The 18,084-nt window shown below is 41.6% G+C and overlaps 1 protein-coding gene across 13 annotated transcripts in view; it reads right to left on the bottom strand.

Moving 5' to 3' along the window:
* The window catches only part of LOC145524536 (carboxypeptidase A4-like), a 100,884-nt gene that overhangs the window by 11,225 nt on the left and 71,575 nt on the right, over positions 1–18,084 (bottom strand). For 11 of the 13 annotated variants that reach the window (XM_081537040.1, XM_081537036.1, XM_081537047.1 and 8 more), the window contains one exon: positions 13,819–14,087. The exons of the other annotated variants lie outside the window; for them this stretch is intronic. In XM_081537040.1, coding sequence (XP_081393166.1) covers positions 13,903–14,087 — 185 coding nt within the window. In that variant the 3' untranslated portion in view covers positions 13,819–13,902. Of the gene's footprint in view, positions 1–13,818; positions 14,088–18,084 lie in introns of those variants that run through there. 13 annotated transcript variants of the gene reach the window in all.

Genomic DNA, 18,084 nt, shown 5'->3' with positions numbered 1-18,084 from the left:
ATGTACACCCATGGTGGATTCATGTCAATGTATGGCAAAACAAATACAATACTGTAAAGTTAAAAAATAGATAAATAAACTAATTTTTTTAAAAATGGTACAGAAAACCTGAATAAACTTTTTGGCCAACACAATATTTTGGGTATTAGCCCCTTATCAGATATATGATTTGCACATACCTTCTCCATTCAATATGTTGCCTTTTCAATATAAGACAGTTTCCTTCACTATACAGAAGCCTTTTAGTTTGATGTGGTTCTACTTGTCTATTTTTGCTTTTGTTTCTGTTGCCTTTGGAGTCAGATCCACAAAACGTTACTGAGATATCACTAGATGTCTTTGAGGTTGAGTGTTAAGTGTTACTCGCTCAGTCGCATCTGACTCTCTGTGACCCCATGAACTGTAGCCAGTCAGGCTCCTCTGTCCATGGGATTCTACAGGCAAGAATACTGGAGTGGGTTGCCATTCCCTTCTCCAGGGGAACTTCTGGACTCAGGAATCGAAATCGGGTCTCCAGCATTGCAGTCAGATTCTTTACCACCTGAGCCACTAGGGACTACCTATGTTTTCTTCTAGCAATTTTGTGGTTTTAGGACGTACATTCAAGTCTTTAATCCATTTTGAGTCAACTTTTGTGTACAGTGTAAGACAGTGGTGTAGTTTCATTCTTTTTCATATGACTATCTAGTTTTCCCAACACTACTTATTGAAGAGACTATCCTTTTTCCATTGTATGTTCTTTGTTCCTTTGTCATAAATTGTCCTTACACATATAGGTTTATTTCTGAGCTCTCACTTCTGTTCCATTGGTATGTGTGTCTATGTTTGCCAGTACCATATTGTTTTATTATTAGATCTTTGTAGTATAGTTTGACATCAGGGAGCAGGATACCTCCATCTGTGTTCTTTTCTCAAGACTGTATAGCCTTTTTGAGTCTCTTTCAGTCCTGAAGGATAATCTCACAGGGCAGGAATTCTAAGTTTGTCTTATTTTCTTTAAAATTTTAAATATTTCACTCCACACTCTTCTTGCTTTCACAGTTTCTGACAATTTCACTGTAATTCTTATGCTTGTTGCTCTGTAAGTAATAAGGTAATTTTCCTCATTCTTGCTTTCAAAATTTTTTCTTTGTCTTTATTTTTATGCAGTTTGAATATGATGATTATTCTACTATACTGAACAGTAAACAACTGTTTCCTTCACTCCAGAGGGAACATTATCTCCATCCTCCAAAGCTATTTACTGTTCTAACATCCTTGAAAAGATCATCTGGATGTGCAGAAAGATAAGAGATCCATGGAGAATTTATCCACATATAAAACACTGTGAAAACTGCACTGGAAATTGCGTTCAAAACAGTGTCCTCAGGGAGAATTCCCTGGTTGCCCAATGGTTAGGACTCGGTACTTTCACTACTGTGGTTCTGGGTTCCATCTCTGGTCGGGGAGCTAAGATTCCCACAAGTTGCATGGTGCAGCTGAAATTTTAAAGTATTCTCAGCCTGGGTTGTCCATTAGCATCAGCTGAGATCTTTATAAGCCAGTGCTCACAGATTCTGTTTCAATTGGTCTGGGGTGGAACCCAAGCCATCAATAGTTTGCAAAACCCCTGGGTGATTCTAATGTATAACCAGGGTGGAGAACACCTGTCTAAAAGATGATGAGGTGAGGTATAATTAGTAAATATATTTTTAGCTCAGTGCTTCTCAAAGTTTACTGGGCATGTGAATTACTTGAGAATCATGTTCAATGCAGACTCTGATTCAGTAGGTCTGGAGTGGAGCCAGGGATTCTGTTTCTGACAAGCTCCTGGATATAGCCTAATGCTGTCATTTGACTTTGAGTAGAAAGGTTACTGGGATTCCCTGGTGTCAGGTGGTAAATCATCTGCCCGCAATGTGGGAGACCGGGGTTCCCTGGTGGCTCAGGTGGTAAATCATCTGCCTGCAATGCGGGAGACCCGGGTTCAATCCCTGGGTCGGAAAGGTTATCACTCATTGAAAATATGCTAATTATAATATGTGTCTACTGTAAACTTTTGTATATATACATGTTCAGAAATTTACCATATATGAAAGGAGAAGGCAGCTTGACTCTGGAAGACAGTTTTGCAGTAAGAGTGAGACCTTTTGGTTCCCAAGACCACAGAAATACCTTGGGTGTTGAGATCTTGAAAAATCTGACAGACAGTTGAGGGTGTTAACAAAAACACAGAGATTTAGAATACATGGCCATTAAATCCTAAACAACAACTTTACTCTGAATCTCACATTGCTCAAATATAGATGGTGGTAATAGCTGAGGAATGGTCCACAAATTTGGATTCAAGTGCTAGAGAAATCCTGATACTACTAGAGCAAACGGTCCATCAGGTTTGAGCAACCCAGGGAAACACTGATCAATGTGTTATTATTTCTCCTTCTATGGGAGTAAGAAAAGTTATCTCTGGACTGCCTCCTCTTAATCTTTCAGTTTAATTTCCAAAGGTTATGATACCATTGACCTCTGACCCGTAGAGCTGACACTTACATCTCTCCCCTACCCTGCAGCCCTGGCAAAGAGTAGGAGGGGAAACCCCTTTCAGGGCCAGTGCTATTAATTAGCAGGCCTCCCCCAGCCTCAGCAGTAAACAACCTGCCTACGGAGAAGGCATGGCACCCCACTCCAGTACTCTTGCCTGGAAAATCCCATGGATGGGGGAGCCTGGTGGGCTGCAGTCCATGGGGTCGCTAGGAGTCGGAGACGACTGAGCGACTTCACTTTCACGTTTCACTTTTATGCATTGGAGAAGGAAATGGCAACCCACTCCAGTGTTCTTGCCTGGAGAATCCCAGGGACGGCGGATCCTGGTGGGCTGCCGTCTATGGGGTCGCGCAGAGTCGGACACGACTGAAGTGACTTGGGAGGGGAGAACAATGCAGGAGTCTCAGGAGACATGGGTTTGATCCCTGGGTCAGGAAGATCCCCTGGAGAAGGGAATAGCAACCCACTACAGTTTTCTTGCCTGGAGAAACCCATGGACAGAGGAGCCTGGTGGGTTACAGTCCATGGGGTCGCAAATAGTCAAACATGACTGAAGTGACTTAACATGCACGCATCCCAGCCTAGCAATTTGTCCACTTTCAGCCTGAACAAATATCTTTCTGGCTACAGGAGTTCCTTATTTGTATTCCTGAGTAAACAGAAGGTTCCTAGATTTCCTGCCAGGCATCAGGGAGCCTAGAGGACATAAAGAAGCATGCCTGTAAGATATTTATTCTATTGATGGCCCTGGGGCAAGAGGGAGAGAGGAAGATCTGGGGCTTTCTTTGACATGCCTCCTTAGCAAGTTAATACCTGTTTACCACCAACTGCTGCTAGAAGTATCTAGAAATACCACTTCAGGGACTTCCCTAGTGATCCAGTGGTTAGGAATCAGCCTGCCAACACAGGGGATGTGGGTACAATCCCTCACCTAGGAACGAAGATCTCACATGCTGCAGGACAACTAAACCCATGCACCACAACTCCAGAGCCCACATGCTTCAACTAAGACCTGACACAGCCAAAAACAAATAATAAAATATTAAAATACATATGTATTTTCTTAAATTTTAAATAAAGAAATAATACCACTTCACAACAATGAGATAGGTCATCCTTCCTTTCCCACTGAGCCTGACTTCTCTGAGTTTTCTCATACAGATTTGCTGAAATGAGAGCAGGAGGTCTTCGTTTTCCCTGACCTCTGGGCTTCTTACATCCATCAGAAAAGAATAATACCATGGCAAGGTACTCAGAGCCAAGGAAGGGAGACTGCCTCAGTCCGTTAGCCAAGTGGATCAGATGTGAAAATGACACTGCTGTAGGGGTCACCAATTTTTGCTCACATACTATGGACCCAAAATAAATAAAACCTTGGCTCTGCCCTTGAGAGTCCAAAATCTGAGTTAATGGTTTTCTAAGGTTAGGTGAAGTTGTTTAAATACTCAAATAGAATATATCTGTTTGTTGAGAGCAGTAGGCATTTTGTCATCCAAGGTTTCAAGAGGCTAATAGTTAAAGATGGGAATAGGTGGTCCCATAGGCTGTCTAATTTCTATGAAAGTGCACGAAGTCCCTAATGGATGGAAATAGTGTCTTTGGTCCATTCCAGATGTTTCATACTAATTAAAATATTGTCCCTTGATGACAATGTTAGATGCAGGCACAGAGGGCAGACCCATGGGAACCACACAATGCCCCTCAACTGTGGGTGTCATTAGCCAGCAATGGTAGCCAGAGAGGAGAACGTGGCTCCCGTTTCTTCCATAAACTCCCTCTTATCGCTGCAAACCTAGAAACTCAAAACTTTCAGAGGTCAGGAAGGTAGTACAGGGTGGTAAGACCAAAAGAGCTGGAGGAACTCTGTGCATTTTAAAAGCATTCAAATTACTTTCTCAGCAACAATTTCTAGAGCTGGCCTAGAGAATCTGCTTCACTATTTCCATCTGTTTTTGTTTGGACATGTTACTTCACCTCTTTAATTCTTTGACTCCTCATCAGTAAATAGGGACAGGAATACCCAGCCTGCATGTATCCCCAGGTGGTTGTGATAATTTAATTATCCAGTATAAATAAAAGCATTTTTAAAATATAAATCATTACAAAAATGCAAGCAACTTAATATCAAGTCTTCCTTATCTCTGAAGGTTTAATTTATGTTCTGTTTCTCTTAGAACTGAGGGATATACATTCCTATCTATTTTCCAGAATTCCACTGATAATATTTTTTGGAAAAAGTACTCTCTTTCTGCTGCCCTAACTTGTTGAGAGTACGACTTATGCAATTGTTAACTTGCTGCCCTACAGCAAATCAAATCGACAAATATTTACTAGCTGCTGAGCTCAGCTTTGTAAGAAATACAAAAACTATGAGATTCACTTTCTGCATTAAAGGAGCAAATTGCCCAGCTGCACATGGTACCCATATATTCTAAGGAGGAAAAAACTGCCTATGCTCTCTGGATGCCACCAATACACCTGGAGCTTTACTTCAAATACAAGAAACAGCTGGTGTTCATGATTTAAGGCTCAATACAAACAGCAGAGAGAATTTATTTTACAAGCTGTCTAGTTTGGCAAAATTCCAGAATTCATCAACTAGAAAGATAAGGATGATAATGATAATGGTAAAAATGATTCTTCATAGTTGGTCTGAAGATAGTGACATAAAAAAAGTACAGTCTACATAAGACATTCCAAAACTGGAACATATCCTCAACGTCACCCAAAATAGAGCAGGCAGCACCTGTAAAAACCAATGGTAACCCTGCACACTTGACACGGCTATGCATGGAAGCTGGACCTATGGAAGTTTCAGGCCATGTTCCTTTGATTAATCCTTTTACTGAAAATGGCATCAATATCTGTTTAACATAGAAAAGCTCCCAGAGAAAGAACCCCGCAATTTCAAAATCCAAATAATACTCAAAATGGAAACACCCAACCAGTGCTTTTCTGTGAATTATTCAGATCTTTAAGTCTTAAGATAAGTCTAAAAAAAATATATGGCTTCTATGGGACTTTCCTGGCAGTCCAGCGGCTAAGACTCTGTGCTTCCACTGCAGGGTGCACTGGTTTGATCCCTGGTTAGGGAACTAAGATCTCACATGCCATGAGGTGTGGCCAATAAATAAATAAGGGTTCTAATAAGGGAAAATGCCAATGCCTCATTCATAAATAAATTTTTAACATTTGGTGAGAATAATAATTCAAGCTAACACATATGGAGTACTTCCACCTATAGGTAAAGTGCTGAAGACTTTCATGCATTAGCTTACTGAATCCTCTTCATAGGTTACTATAAATACAGTCACTATCCTCATCTTAAAGAAGAGGAAACTAGGGCTCCCAGAGGTTATAGCATGGCCCAAGGTCACATGACTGAATGAAGGAGTTGGGCTATTTGGCTGCCCCTTCCCATGTGTAACACAGACAAGTGGATATGGTCTGCCTTGAAGTCCCCAGATGGCTGCAGTTCAATAAGCAGCTCTGGTTTCCAGTAGCTAATCCCATCCACAGCCATGGACTATACCCCCACCCCATCCTATTATTTACTTCACAGGTGGTCTTCTTTTGGTCCCCAACAGGACTGGGTATAAGACTTGAAAATGGCTCAGCAAGCCCCCTCCCAGTACAAAAAAAGAGAATTTAAAATATTTTTCCATTATCAATGGATTATCCCTTTTCTATCCTCTTCGATGTCCTTAATAGTGAAAATTCCATGCAGACTGGTTTGATGAGGTATGAGAGCCTTTTGAACTGAAATGTGATTCAGAAATTCAAGTTGTGTCCATGAATGTTTATGATTTAGATCTTCTCTTTTTCAGTGGGGTCTTCACTTAGGGAACAGAAGATATTGTTTGTTTTGGGCAAGAACCTTATTGTTCTTCATATTTTCCACATGTAAAATGTGGATAACATTAGCCCCCATTTTTCACATGGTTTGGGGGAGTATAAAAGAATACAAGGAAGAGAGGCAAGAATAATTTTATAATATTATACAAGCCAGATGCCATCTTCTCTAATATTTCCAATCTAGAGGCCCCACCAACACCCATCACTCTCCTGACAGCAGCTGGTTTTCTTTATAGCATCCTCATTACCCAAATTCAAATTTATTTTATTTATTTGGCTGTGACAGGTCTTAGTCACAGCACATGGGATCTAGTTCACCAACCCAGGCACCCTGCATTGGGAGCAAGGAGCCTTAGCCACTGGACCATCAGGGAAGTCTCCCAAATTAAAATTTTAATTTCACAGTTCTCTTGAGAACTTCCTGTCTCTCCAACTACAGTGAAATTCCATGCAAGACGGGATTTTTGTCTTTTTGTTTAACATTGCATTGCCAGCATCTAAAATTGTCCCTGGCACACATTAGATTCTCAGTAAATGCATGTTGCATGTATGTTGCATAGTAAAACCTTTAAAAAAAAACAAAACTATATCTTTGTAAACATTTTTAAAAATTGGATTTCAGGTCCATGTGTGCATGCTCAGTTGTGTCTGACCCTTTGCAATCCTATAGACTGTAGCCTACCAGGCTCCTCTGTCCATGCGATTCTCCAGGCAAGAATACTGGAGTAGGTTGCCATTCCGTCCTCCAGGGGATCTTCCCAACCCAGGGGTCAAACCCTGTCTCCTGTGTCTCCTGCATTGCAGGCAGATTCTTTACCCACTGAGCCACCTGGGAAGTCCTAGAAATAGATCGTCAGTTCAGTTCAGTTCAGTTCAGTTCAGTCACTCAGTTGTGTCTGACTCGTTGTGACCCCATGGACTGCAGCACGTCAGGCTTCCCTGTGCATCATCAACTTCCAGAGCTTACTAAAACTCATGTCCATTGAGTCACTGATGCCATCCAACCATCTCATCCTCTGTCGTCGCCTTCTCCTCCCGCCTTCAATCTTTCCCAGCATCAGGGTCTCTTCCAGTGAGTCAGTTCTTCACATCAGGTGGCCAAAGTAATTAATTGTAATTAATCCAAATTAATTGCAATTGTAATTACAAATTAATTGTAATTAAGGATTAATTGTAATCCTCAGTTAATGGCATGCCTTCTTTTGTTATTTAGCTGTTGAATTAGGTTTTTTACCTGAAAGAAAGAAGGTAACCTAAAACAAAAGTTCAGGTCCTTCATCTCACCGAAGGGCTTTGACCCTTATCTCATGTGCCAACCTCTCCCCATCTAAGGTAATCATCATTCAGAATCCCAGGTTCTCCATTTCCCTACAAGTAGAGCCTGAGATGGGATTCTTGTTTAGATGATTTACTGAGGGAGTTCTCAGGAGAAGGGGAGTTTGGGAAGCAGGGACGGAGGGGGAAAAATAGCTAAGCAAGGATCTAGAATCTGCTGGAGCCTGGATTCAGAGCTCTCAGGCATACAGTGAACCACAGCATTGACTCTACCTTGAAGCAAAGACTACCTGTTTGTACCCAGAGTCAGTCAGTGATGGACTGACATTTGGGGAGGTGATAAACAGAAAGGAGGTGCATGGTTTCCTGGGTAAGGCAACCCCCATTGGCTAATGGCAATACTCCAGAGAAGGATGGGGCCTGATATGTTGACAGCCAACATTCATAGTAGCTAGGGATGAATGCACTTGACCAGGAAAAGGGGTCTGGGCACGTCTACTCTATCTTGCTTCTCTCCTATCCTTTTTATTGAGTTATAGCTGATTTACAATATTGTATGTTTTAGGTGTACAACAAAGTGATTCATAATTTTTAAAGATTATATTTCATTTATATTTATTATAAAATATTTGCTATATTCCCTGTGCTGGACAATATACATCCTTGTAGCTGATTTTATACATAGTAGTTTGTACCTCTTAATCCCCTACCCCTCCCTCTTCCCTCTCCCCATTATTACACACTAGTTTGTTCTCTATATCTGTGAGTCTGTTCCTTTTTGTTATATTCACTCATTTATTTTTCAGATTCTATGTATAACTGATAACATATAGTATCTGTCTTTCTCTGTCTGACTTATTTTACTATTGCTTACTTTTTTATATAGTTTTATCAAATTTTGTATGTCTTCCTTTTAAGTGTGTGTATATATGTAAATATAAATTTTATATATATTTACCTCCCAATTATTTGGAACTTTCTAGAAAGTAAATCACACTAAATTTTGTTCTGACTGTAGTATAATATTTTAGTATGTGAAAATACCATGCTTATTCACCCACTGTCCCACTGGTGGACTTTTAAGTTGTTTTTAGGTTTTTGCTGTTATGAACAGTGTTCCTGTGAAGATTCTCATATATGTCTCCTGTTACATACTGCAACAATCTCTTGGGTTTATAACTCTGGGAGACAGTGAAAGGCAGGGGAGCCTGGCATGGTACAGTCCATGAGGTTGCAAAGAGTCAGATAAAACTTAGCGATTGAACAACAATGCTTGGGATGGAAGGGATGGATGGAAGCGTGAAATTTAGAAGATAATGCCAAATTATTCTCCAAAGTGAATTTGCTAATTCACACACCCACCAACAAGGTATAAGAGATCCAGTTATCTACCTCCTCTCCAACTTTTTTTTTTTGGCTGCCCTGGGTCTTCATCGCTGCTTGTGGGCTTTCTCTAAGAGTTTTGGCTAACGGGGGCTGCTCTTTGTTGCAGTGTGCAGGCTTCTCATTACTGTGGCTTCTCTTGTTGCAGCACAGGCTGTAGGCACACCAACTTCAGTAGTTGCACCACACTGGCTCAGTAGCTGGGATGTGAAGGTTCTAGAGACAAGCTCAGTGATGTGGTGCACAGGCTTGGTGGCTCCACGCCATATGGACTCTTCCCAGACCAGGGATCAAATCAGTATCCTCTGCTTTGGCAGGCAGATTCCTATCCACTGTCCACCAGGGAAGTCCTCCAACTTTCTGACTTATATAAACTGAATGACTATAAAATGGCTTTTCATTTTGGTTTTGATTTGTATGTCTTCCGTAAGTAATCATCTCTTCCTGAAAGTGTCAAGTCACTCAGTCGTGTCCGCCTCTTTGTGATCCCAGGACTGTAGCCCACCAGGTTGCTCTGTCCATGGGATTCTCCAGGCAAGAATACTGGAGTGGGCAGTCATTTCCTTCTCCAGGAGATCTTCCCGACCCAGGGATTGAACCCATGTCTCCCGTGTTGCAGGCAGATTCTTAACCACTGAGACACCAGGGAAGTCCACCTTCTGGACTGTGGCCTGCCAAGTTCCTCTGCCCATGGTGGCAAGAATACACAGAAGAACTGTACAAAAAAGATCTTCACAACCCAGATAATCATGATGGTGTGATCACTCACCTAGAGCTAGACATCCTGGAATGTGAAGTCAAATGGGCCTTAGGAAGCATCACTACGAACAAAGCTAGTGGAGGTGATGGAATTCCAGTTGAGCTATTTCAAATTCTGAAAGATGCTGCTGTGAAAGTGCTGCACTCAATATGCCGGCAAATTTGGAGAACTCAGTAGTGACCACAGGACTGGAAAAGGTTAGTTTTCATTCCAATTCCAAAGAAAGGCAATGCCAAAGAATGCTCAAACTACCGCACAATTGCACTCATCTCACACGCTAGTAAAGTAATGCTTAAAATTCTCCAAGCCAAGCTTCAGCAATATGTGAACCGTGAACTTCCAGATGTTCAAGCTGGTTTTGGAAAAGGCAGAGGAACCAGAGATCAAATTGCCAATATTCGATGGATCATCGAAAAAGCAAGAGAGTTCCAGAAAAACATCTACTTCTCCTTTATTGACTATGCCAAAGCCTTTGACTGTGTGGATCACAATAAACTGTGGAAAATTCTGAAAGAAATGGGAATACGAGACCATCTGACCTGCCTCTTGAGAAATCTCTATGCAGGTCAGGAAGCAACAGTTAGAAATGGACATGGAACAACAGACTGGTTCCAAATAGGAAAAGGAGTACGTCAAGGCTGTATATCATCACCCTGCTTATTTAACTTACATGCAGAGTACATCATGAGAAACGCTGGGCTGGAGGAAGCACAAGCTGGAATCAAGATTTCCAGGAGAAATATCAATAACCTCAGATATGCAGATGACACCACCCTTATGGCAGAAAGTGAAGAAGAACTAAAGAGCCTCTTGATGAAAGTGGAAGAGGAGAGTGAAAAAGTTGGCTTAAAGCTCAGCATTCAGAAAACTAAGATCATGGCATCCAGTCCCATCACTTCATGGCAGATAGATGGGGAAACAGTAGAAACAGTGGCTGACTTTATCTTGGCAGGCTCCAAAATCACTGCAGATGGTGACTGCAGCCATGAAAAAAAAGACGCTTACTCCTTGGAAGGAAAGTTATGACCAACATAGATAGCATATTAAAAAGCAGAGACATTACCTTGTGAACAAAGGTCCATCTAGTCAAGGCTATGGTTTTTCTAGCGGTCATGTATGGATGTGAGAGTTGGACTATAAAGAAAGCTGAGCACAGAATTGATGCTTTTTTTTTTTATAATTAGTTTATTTTCTATTTTTTAACTTTACAATATTGTATTTGTTTTGCCATACATTGACATGAATCCACCATGAGTGTCCATGTTTTCCCCCTCCAAAACCCCCCTTCCACCTCCCTCCTCATCCCATCCCTCCAGGTCATCCCGGTGCACCAGCCCCAAGCACCCTGTATCATGCATTGAACCTGGACTGGCAGTTCGTTTCACATACGATAATTTACATGCTTCCATGCCATTCTCCCATATCATCCCACCCTTGCCCTCTCCCATAGAGTCCATAATACTGTTCTATTTATCTATGTCTCTTTTGATGTCTCGCATACAGGGTTATCTTTACCGATTGACTAAATACCATATGTATGTGCTAGTATACTGTATTGGAATTGATGCTTTTGAACTGTGGTGTTGGAGAAGACTCTTGAGAGTCCGTTGGACTGCAAGGAGACCCAACCAGTCCATCCTAAAGGAGATCAATCCTGAATACTCATTGGAAGGACTGATGCTGAAGCTGAAACTCCAATACTTTGGCCACCTGATGTGAAGAGCTGACTCATTTGAAAAGACCCTGATGCTGGGAAAGATTGAGGGCAGGAGCAGAAGGGGACAACAGAGGATGAGATGGTTGGATGGCATCACTGACTCAATGGACATGGGTTTGGGTCGACTCCAGGAGTTGGTGATAGACAGGGAGACCTGGCGTGCTGCAGTTCATGGGATTGCAAAGAGTCGGGACACAACTGAGCGACTGAACTGAACTATGTTATCAGAATACCTGTTACCTCTTCTTAAGTGAAGTGCTTGCTCATATCTTTTATCCACTTTTCTATTGGATTATTTGTCCTTTTCTTACTAATCTGTAGGAGTTCTTTGTATGTCTTTTGTCTTTTGACTGTATTATGAATATTATGGCTATCTTCTAATTTCCAACTTGTTTTCTCATTTTATAGTGTCTTTTAATGATATCTCTTAATTTTATTATAGTCACAGGTATTCTTCTATGGTTTTTTTATGCCTTGTTTAATAAATCTTTTTCTAAAGGACCATTTCAATCTTGGGGGTGGGCAAGGGGTTCCACAAACAGAGGTTACAGGCAAGTCACAGATGCAAGCATGTTATATCTACTGAGGCATTGTCTGGTCTGAAGCAGCCCTGACTAGCCAGCACAAGTGACCAGCTGGCTGGCAGGTGTGCTCTGGTTATAGAATTGGATGTATCATGCTATTAGAGCTGGATACCATTAAAAATTCTAATCATAGACTGTAATTAACTTTCCTTGCTCTGACGCCCCGCTCACTAAACAACCTTCTGATTATAATTTGGCTTCCCATGTATCTTTGCCTATAGGGAGAGAATGTACTGTTCAGGCCGACGTGAGGATCCAAGCCACTAAACAGTTACATGCCATGATGTAAATTAATAAATTTGTATTCTGATTTTATCATGTGCCTCATCTAAGCTCTGTAGGCGTGAGTCAGCATCCCCAAGTCTAATCAATACAGACACAGAAAATATCAAGCCTCTGAGCTGAAAAACTAAGAACTAGACCCAGGACCAGAGCACAATCACCAAAGTAACATTACCCTGGAGGCCCCTCAGCCTGATGGAGAAGGATATGTCATGTGATATGGACAAGGATTAAAACTGACTTTTGACATTATAAAGAGCTGCATATTCAAAACCAAGGCTTGGTTCCATTCAGGTGGAGGCAAAGAATAGAAGATGATCGGGAGACTCATATTGAATATTTATTGGCTTATGAGCACATACCAGATGCTGCACAAATCCTAGGCAGAAGGGTAAGATTTACAGACATGTTTGAAAAGAGCAAATTAAAAAGAGAGAGAGAGAAAGAGAAAATAAAACAGGCAGATGGTACATGTTAAGGAAGAATGTAAAAGAGGAGCCTGACTGATGAATCTTTGCTCCACCTTGCTACTCAAGGTCCAGGATGCAAAACAGAACAAGCAACTTTAAAGATCAAAACCAAAAAATGAAAACCAGGAGAAGGAAACACAAGGTACACCAGAGAACAAATAGGGATGTGCAAGGGTAGTAAGATTACCCAAGCCAGAGGAGTGATTTAGGACCAACAGGGTGAGAGAAAGATCTCTGAAGTAAGTTCAAAAGGCAAAGTAGAGGTGAGCCCATCAGGACTGATGGGGATAATTTAGCTATCCTGCTATCATATTAGATCAGCACTTAATCCAGGCTTTCTGAGTGAGCAGTACCTATAAGGACACAGATCACCTTCTGGATCCCAGTTACACTGAATAATAAAGGGGAGAATGTGATCAGAATTGTAATACCTGGGAATTTTTGACCCAGTGATGAGATGTGAGTCTATATTTTATATTCAGATTAAGAGCAAACAAAAACAAAACAAGGGGATGATCTATACTGATGATCCTATGGGATTTATTTTTCAAAGGAAAATATGTTCAAGAAGGAGTGATATCAGTTAAAGGAAGTTCTGTGACATCTGTGAGACCAGTCTAAAAGACAAGCATTACCTCCCACAGTGCTCCTTTGGGGCCCCCACCAGAGCAAGGCCATGGGTGTGGCTAGATCGGATGAAACTAGAGAATCATTTCACACGCCTTTTGATCTAAAAATGAGGTAAAGACATGCCACCCAGTAAGGGTTGATTCTAAGTGTGGCTTGCCCACCCAGCTATGTGGAAGGAAAGGCATACAGAGGGCTCAGTGAAACAGCAAAACCAAAACACAGCAGGCTGGCAGAAATGCTTCTATCACCACATGGCCAGAATGCACAAACTACAAGGAAGGGGGCTGGCAGGTGGCTGACCTGTGTTCTCTACAAAGCCAGAAGACTCCGACTCATGTGTGGAGGAATAAGCTCTCTTTAATAATGGCCTCTGCGTGTGTGTGCACAAGAGAATACAAAATGTAGACAGAACGAGACTCTCTTCTAGGCGTTGTTCAGCACATGCTGCATGATGGTCTTCAGCCCCAGCCAGGTCTCCTGTGCAGTGGGGATGATCTGGGTGGCTGGCAGAGCGAAGCCATAGTACCCGGTATCTCTCAACTCAAAAGAGAATGCATACTTGATGCCATGATCATATGCCCAGTCAACAGTGTTCCCACTAGCTGGATCTGTTAAGTCAAAAAGAGAAAACACTTTGAAGCCTAGTTCCTTTCAGGGTTAGATGGGACGGGGCTAGGAACTCTGCCAACCTGTGGTTCCTTAGTGATTTATAGTTCTTTCTGAAGTCATCAGGCCTACAACACATAATTGTTGACCTGATCCCTATTTCTCAGACTGTCCTGCACCATGAAGGTCTTCACTAGTCTCAATCCAAGAGATTTTAAATCCGCATTTCCATTTTGTCACCAATTCACTCTTTGGACTCCTTCAGGTCACTGGAAGCCAATCTCTGCAGAGCGTGGGAAGCAGCCTCCAAGTCAGCCACAATGATCCTTATCTCCTAGTATTCACATCCTTGTGTAATGCCCTCCTACACTGGACAGGGCCAACATGACCTGTTTGACTGCAGAAATGAAAGTGTGCGCCCTTCAAAGCTAGGTCATAAATATCATGGCTCCCACCCTTGCTGTCTCTTAAATTACTGGCTCTGACAGAGCTAGCTGTTATGTTGTAAGAACACTCAAGCAGACCTTTATAAAGAGGTCTATATGGTGAAGAACTCACTGCCAACAGTTAGCAATCACTTGCCAGGCACCAGAGGGAGTCTGAGAAGAAGATCCCTCAGCCCCATTAAGCCTCTAGATGACTGTAACCCTGGAAGACATCTTGACTGCAACCTCCTGAGAGTGTCTGAGCCAGAGCCACCCAGCTAGGCAGCTCTTGAGTTCCTGACCCACAGAAACTGTATAAGAAAATTTATGTTTATTGTTTTAAGCTGCTAAATTTTAGGGTAACTTTTTGCATCTCAAGAGGTAACTAACAACACAGAGGGAAGGAAGCACTTGGGACTTCCCTTTGTCAAAAGGCTGAGGAAAGGCAAAAGCCCTGTTTTCCTGCTTCCAGTCAAACTCTACTACAGCAGAAACTGGATAAAGGTGTAGCGTAGATGATACTGAATAATAAAATAACAATGTCAATAGCAGCTATCATTTGTTGAACATCTACATGAGCCAGTTATCATACTGGTAAGTTTACATTTACGATCTCATTTAATCTTTAAGAAACCAGTGAGGTGGGTATTACTGTCCTTGTTTTTCAGATGAGAAAAAAATCCAGGCTCAGAATAGAATACTTTGTCTAAGAAAATATAGATGGAAAATGGCAGGGCTGGAATTCAAATCCATCTGATGACAAAGCCCATGCTTTCTTCAACCTACTTGGGGTTCAGTCAGAATGTTTTATGTATATATATATATATATATATACATATATATATATATATATAACATATATAATATATATGTTATATATATACATAAAACATATGGTGGTGGTGGTGGTGGTTTAGTTGCTCAGTTGTGTCCAATTCTTCTGGCCCCATGGACTGTAGCCCACCAGGCTCCTCTGTCCATGGGATTTCTCAGGCAAGAATACTGGAGTGGGCTGCCATTTCCTTCTCCAAGAGACCTTCCTGACCCAGGGATTGAACCTGTGTCTCTTTGTGTTGTGGCAGTCTCCTGCATTGCAGGCAAATTCTTTACCAACTAAACTACCAGGGAAGCCCATAATATACACGTCTATTAAATGAAAATATGGGTCCCTTCATTTTTCCATTGTTCCTGAAGGTTGTTTCTTATGATATCATTTTTAATTTTCTAGAGATGCTGCTTCAGCTGCAATTACACGTTCTCTAAGGTTATGGAATAGGCTCTCCTAATCTCTCTGAAATTCCTGTATAATTCCTACAGCTTTTCTCTACCTTGAGAAAAATGCTAAATAAAAAACAGACTATGGCACCAGCAAGTTACATAACAAGCTCAAGTATTTCAGAACAGGTTTTAAATTCAGGAAGAGGGCAAGAGGACCTCTGCTGAACAAAGTGATCAGATTCAAGAACTTCACTTTACTTGGGTCCTTGTTAAGTCTACCTACCTACTCCTTTTTAAACACAACTGGGAACATACTAATAACACTGGTGTGCACACTCTATTTTTCAATTAACAATTGAAGATTATTTCCTATTAGCACATACAGATCCACCTCATTCACTTAAGGGCTGCATAGTGTTTCACTGTAAATGAGGTGAAGTTGCTTAGTCATGTCCGACTCTTTCCGACCCCATGGACTGTAGCCTGCCAGGCTCCTTTGTCCATGGGATTTTCCAAGCAAGAATACTGGAGTGGATTGCCATTTCCTTTTCCGTTTCACTGTAGGAATGCACCAAATACATTTTTATCCAGTACTCTGCTGCTGCTGCTGCTGTTAAGTCGCTTCAGTCGTGTCCGACTCTGTGCGACCCCATAGACGGCAGCCCACCAGGCTCCCCCGTCCCTGGGATTCTCCAGGCAAGAACACTGGAGTGGGTTGCCATTTCCTTCTCTGATGCGTGAAAGTGAAAAGTGAAAATGAAGTCGCTCAGTTGTGTCCGACTCTTAGCGATCCCATGGACTGCAGCCTACCAGGCTCCTCCGTCCATGGGATTTTCTAGGCTAGAGTACTGGATCCAGTACTCTACTGATAAACATTTAGGTGCTTCCCAGTCTTCTGTGACTAAACAATGCTGTCATGAACATCCTTAAAACTCACAATCTACCCATGAGCCAAACAAGCTCAAAGAATTTGTTTCTAAGTCCTGAGTAGATCAGAATCTGTGAAAAGGAGGGGAAAGGGTTGCTAGAGGAAGGTGGCCCAAGGAAAGAGACTTGAAAATTCTAGAAAGCAGACACAAGAATTAAAGAAGCAAAACAAGCTGGGCTGTTTAGCAAAAGGATTGAACAGTCCAATACAGCACAGAAGGCTTTCAAGATACAACAACTGACATTCAGAAGGCCACTCAGTCATGAAAAAAGGAGCTTGAATCTCTTCTACATGCTCAAAGAAGGCAGGAGAGTGTGAAAATCCATTTTAAAATTATTTATATTTATACAAATACAAATAATATGTATAATTGAATAATATATACAAATTTTATAATTCATCTAAAAGGATTAATCTAAGGAAAGGGTCAGCACTTGAAGGAACAAATGTCAACTACTTACATTCCACACACCCTAACCCAGAGAGTTAAGAGTGTTTTTATACAAAAATTGATTTCATTTTGGGGAAGAAGGAGGGCAGGCAAAGCCTATAAAAAATACAGAAGATGGGCTCTTGAAAGAGGTAGAAAATATTATGTCTCTTGATAACACTCAGGAGAGCCTTTCTCCTATTCTGTTGGAGCAATCTGATGAGTATCTCTTACTTTGGGCACAGCTTATGCTGGGAAGAAGAATGTTTTTTGATATGGGACAAAAAGGCCATTCTTTAAACTGGCGTTTAGACCCAAAGACCAGGACTCTGGTGACCTGCAGAGATCTTTGGAGAAGACCTCCTCAGAAGGCTCCTGCCAAGTTCCTTTAGCTCTCTTTGGCGTAGGGCTCAGTTCTGACTAATTAAATAGAGGGTGGCGAACCTCTCCTGATATGTTTGTTCTCAGAGGTGTTCCCATTCAAAAACACTAGTAATGATAAACCATGAGTAATTACTGGCTTGTTGATGCAATTAGCAACACAAACATCAACATCCTGCTAAGTGCTTTATGCAGCTTGGTGGCATGTGAAATACAGACATGAGTGCTGAGGTAGAGTACAGATGAGGACCTAGGAGGTGGGATGGAGAATCCTCACAGAAGAGGAAGACTGAGGAGAACAGCAGTTGAGGGAGAAGTAAGGAGGATGGGAGAGCGAGTTACAGTATGGAAAAGGAAAGAAATATTGGCAAGTTTGCAGGGGCTTTGAGGGCAGACCAACTGTTGGAAAACTATTTACAGAGGAGGCACCAGAGCGGAAAAGAAGGGCACTTGTTTGAAAGGAACTTAGCTCCCCATGTTTTGTGTTTCTATTTCCCATCTATAGCTAGGGCCTTGGAGAATAATCATATCCTTCAATCTGATCTAAAAATTTAAAGATCAGATCACAGAATAACGGAACTAGAAGGATCTCAGCAGGAATAGAGTGAAATGCTCAG

The sequence above is a fragment of the Giraffa tippelskirchi genome, chromosome 10, assembly GCF_054371585.1.
Source record: "Giraffa tippelskirchi isolate mGirTip1 chromosome 10, T2T-mGirTip1v1.2.pri, whole genome shotgun sequence".
In the NCBI taxonomy this organism is placed as follows: Eukaryota; Metazoa; Chordata; class Mammalia; order Artiodactyla; family Giraffidae; genus Giraffa; species Giraffa tippelskirchi.
The sequence above is the reverse complement of the archived record's forward strand: the minus strand, read 5'-3'. Positions and strand labels throughout refer to the sequence as shown.